Source organism: Rhagoletis pomonella, unplaced genomic scaffold (genome assembly GCF_013731165.1).
Source record: "Rhagoletis pomonella isolate Grant_MI unplaced genomic scaffold, Rhpom_1.0 Rhpom_scaffold_00002, whole genome shotgun sequence".
Taxonomy (NCBI): Eukaryota; Metazoa; Arthropoda; class Insecta; order Diptera; family Tephritidae; genus Rhagoletis; species Rhagoletis pomonella.
The window spans coordinates 109,303,926-109,307,365 of NW_023458556.1; the positions used below are offsets into that span (position 1 = coordinate 109,303,926).

The following is a 3,440-nucleotide window of genomic DNA, read 5'->3' on the forward strand; positions in this document are numbered from 1 at the left end:
TTTTTTTCGCTGTATCGATTTTGCTTCTTTGAGAGTTTTTATTACTTTTTTGCAATCAATTTTTCTTACATAATTCATGTATTTTTTATGATATTTTTTGTTTTGGTTAAAATACAGAAGTGAACAAATAAATTGTTTTTTTTTTTTTTGAAGTATCTGAATTTATGCGGGTTTTGAAAATGCTGGAACGCATCTCCTGTTCTTGTATGAAATTAAAGAACTTTTTTATGCGGCTTTCTGAAGAACGCATCTACTGCATAAAAAAGACCTAAGTGTACATGAGAGACAGACCATACAAGTCCAAGCAAGTTTCATACTTTGTAAAAAAATTTGAAAATTTCAACAAAGTTTTAAACTTTTTAATCACATTTATATGTAGAGCAATGCTTGGTGTGTAGTTTTATAGCATAAATATATCATTCTCACTCGAAAAATATCATAATTGTGTTTTTTTAATAATTTTGGAAACATTTCAAGTAGAATGTTCATATTTCTCCATTTTGGTGCCTATGTCTGCATACATACTAGGTAGCATCCATGGGCGGAGGGTAGGGAAAATCCGGGAAACGCAAACGAGCGAGCATATAAAGCGGGTAAACCAAACGGGGGCGATGTGAAGTAGGTAAAAGGTGAGTGGACAAAGGGGAAAAAACGAGACATCAAAGGCAAACAATTTACTCAGGCAGGCAAACGAAGTAACGTAATGGTAAGGACATATATAAGAGAGTGTGGTTTGGGGTAACATTTATAAGTCTTTGCTAATAATTCGTCGACGAAACAAGTGTATATTTAAAAATGGAAAACCTAGTAAATTTTAACGCGGATACAAATATTTCTATCTGTTTACTGTGCAAAAAATCTCTAAAAGGAAAAAGTGTTTATAATATTAAAAGGCATTATGCAACTATGCATAAAGGAGTTGCTGTCAGCGAGAATACAAATTCCCGCTCGAGTAGAGGGGCAAAAAAAGTCGCAGAAATAAACATCGACAAAAATGAATTTTTGAATGCATGTGTAGGGATGGTAACAGTGAAAAGTATCCCATTTCGTATCTTTGACGACGAAAAGTACTTTGAGAAACTCATACACTCTTACGAAAAAATGTTCGACCTTAAAATAAATTCTAAAAATATTGTGGACAAAATTGGGTTTGCGGCAGGACAAACAAAAGTATTATAGCTGAAAATTTAAAAAAGAGGCTTATTTGCCTTAAAATGGATGTGGCGACAAGACAAAATCGCCATATATTAGGCATTAATGCGCAATACATCGATGGATATAAAATAATTATTTATACTTTGGGAATGGTGGAATTAAGAAGCAGACACACCGGAGAAAACTTAAAGCAAGAAATCCTTAATTGCTTGGACCAATTTAAAATCGAAATTCGCCAGATTTATTCCAGCACCACTGATAATGGAGCCAATGTAATAAAAACATCGAAGTTGCTTCAAATATCCCAAGGTCAAGTTCAGGTAAGACATGTTTAGAAGTCCTTAGAAATTTAGAGTTTAGGAATCATTAAAAAGATTTAATATACATATAATTAATACTGATAAAAAATTTTCTTCCCTCAGAACAATCCAAATGATGACTCCGATTCCAATGACGTAGATGATGATGGGTATGATGAAGTGCACAATACCCTCAAATCAACTATGGCTGTGGTTAGATGTGCAGCACACACCCTCCAGTTAGCAGCATACGATGTCATTAAAACAATGCAAACTAACATTGAAAGCTGTAGAAAAGCCGTTAAATCTCTCAGATGCATTCTCCGCGGTACGAGCAACGTGCCGATATTGGATAATGCAACACGTTGGAACTCAACACATATGATGCTTAATTCCTTACTTAACGTAAAGAGCTATATTGAGGAAAATGACACAAATATGCCAGATGTTGACTGGGGCTTTGTCAACGCATTTTTACAGACATTCAAACCACTTGTGGATTGTACTACTAAATTGCAAGCAGAACAGTATGTTATTGGGGATTTTTATAGAGACTGGCTAACTTGCGAACTGGAACTACAGGAACTAATTTCAAGCCAATACGATTACGCTTCGACTTTACTAAGAACGGTAAAACAGAGGAAAGCCGTGCTTTTGCAAAATGAAGCATTTTTATCAGCGATTTATGTCGACCCTAGGTTCAATTTTTTACATTCGCCATATTTGAACCAAACTCAAAAATACAAAGCAGTGGTAAGTGCGCTAAAAACATGTATATTTAAGATTCATATTAATATTACTATGCCTATGTACATATGTATGTATATGCGAAGGACAATATTAGCTACATACTTTGCATTTTATTCATTATTTTCAGGAACACCTTCTTAATACATTCGAAGCTATTCAAGAATTAGCTGGAAATCCACCCAACAACGATGAAGCGGGTGAAATTGAAGCACCAACAACAAGCCAGAGCAGACCTTTTTTCAGATTGAATAACCAACTTGACAGATTACTAAGCAGTAACGCAGCAGTCACATTACAAATAAATTTAAAGCAAAAATTAGAAAATCTTGCTTATACGCAAAGGGTCCCATTTGAAGCTGATATCCTTGAATATTGGAAAGCTCGTTCTATAAATGATAACGACATTGGACAGTTAGTACAAGTCGTACTCGCTGTTCCTTCAACACAAGTTTCAGTTGAAAGGGCATTTAGTGCTCTAGGCACAATTTTAACGAAATTGCGAACACGACTCTCGAAAGAAACTTTAAACAATTTATTAATAGTTAAATTAAATAATGATATTCTAGACAAAGTATCATATATAGACTAAACTTATAATATGTGCACATTTAAACAATTAAATAAATTAGAAACTAAGTAATTCGGCTAAGTAACTATGTTACATATGTATAAATGAGAATATAATATTTATAAAAATCATTTTTTGTCTTTTATTTCATAAATGAGTAGGACATTAACATTTTCAAATTAATAATCCTGGTTTAGTCCCCATACATATGTGTGTATGTAGTATAATACAAACTACTATTTGGGGTGTTAAACAGTATTTGATGTAATTAAGGCTGGTCCATATAGAACTTTCGCTTTGACTGTGTAGTTAGCGTTGGTTTGATAGAACGCAGCTTGGCAGATACTACTTTGGCCACTAAATTAACATATTAACGAAAGATAAATTAATACTTCATATCAATAATTGCATGAAAAATTATATTTCTTGCCCTCATTTGATTAAAAGGAAAAAACATTTCATATAATTTTATTTATTTGCAACAGCTGGCGACCGACGCACGCGCTTTGTGTTGGCCTTAGCGTTGCCAAATTTTGGTTATGTGGACGGCTGCTTTGAAATTCAACGCCAACGCAACGCCAAAGTTGTATGCGAACCGGTCTCTATTCTTTGTTTACGCAAATTTTCCCATGTCTACATATCCATATATACATGCATACATATGTACA

The 3,440-nt window shown here is 33.8% G+C and overlaps 2 protein-coding genes across 2 annotated transcripts; both read left to right on the forward strand.

The window, feature by feature from the left end:
• The first annotated feature begins 1,179 nt into the window (after positions 1 to 1,179).
• Positions 1,180 to 1,876, forward strand: LOC118756918. The gene is made up of 3 exons (XM_036491654.1): positions 1,180 to 1,475; positions 1,578 to 1,818; positions 1,866 to 1,876. The coding sequence occupies exons 1-3, from the start codon at positions 1,215 to 1,217 to the stop codon at positions 1,874 to 1,876; spliced, it is 513 nt and encodes a 170-aa protein (XP_036347547.1). The 5' UTR covers positions 1,180 to 1,214.
• On the forward strand, positions 1,850 to 2,875 carry LOC118734823. Its single transcript, XM_036464503.1, has 2 exons — positions 1,850 to 2,207; positions 2,332 to 2,875. Exons 1-2 carry the CDS (start codon positions 1,893 to 1,895, stop codon positions 2,791 to 2,793), a joined length of 777 nt encoding a protein of 258 aa, XP_036320396.1. The 5' UTR covers positions 1,850 to 1,892; the 3' UTR covers positions 2,794 to 2,875.
• Positions 2,876 to 3,440: the final 565 nt, after the last annotated feature.

Coding starts and splice junctions, on each gene's coding strand:
- LOC118756918 (XM_036491654.1), top strand. CDS start 1,215: ATGGATGTGGCGACAAGACAAAATCGCCATATATTAGGCATTAATGCG. Junction 1,476..1,577: donor TATCCCAAGGTCAAGTTCAG/GTAAGACATGTT, acceptor TTCTTCCCTCAG/AACAATCCAAATGATGACTC.
- LOC118734823 (XM_036464503.1), top strand. CDS start 1,893: ATGCCAGATGTTGACTGGGGCTTTGTCAACGCATTTTTACAGACATTC. Junction 2,208..2,331: donor CTCAAAAATACAAAGCAGTG/GTAAGTGCGCTA, acceptor CATTATTTTCAG/GAACACCTTCTTAATACATT.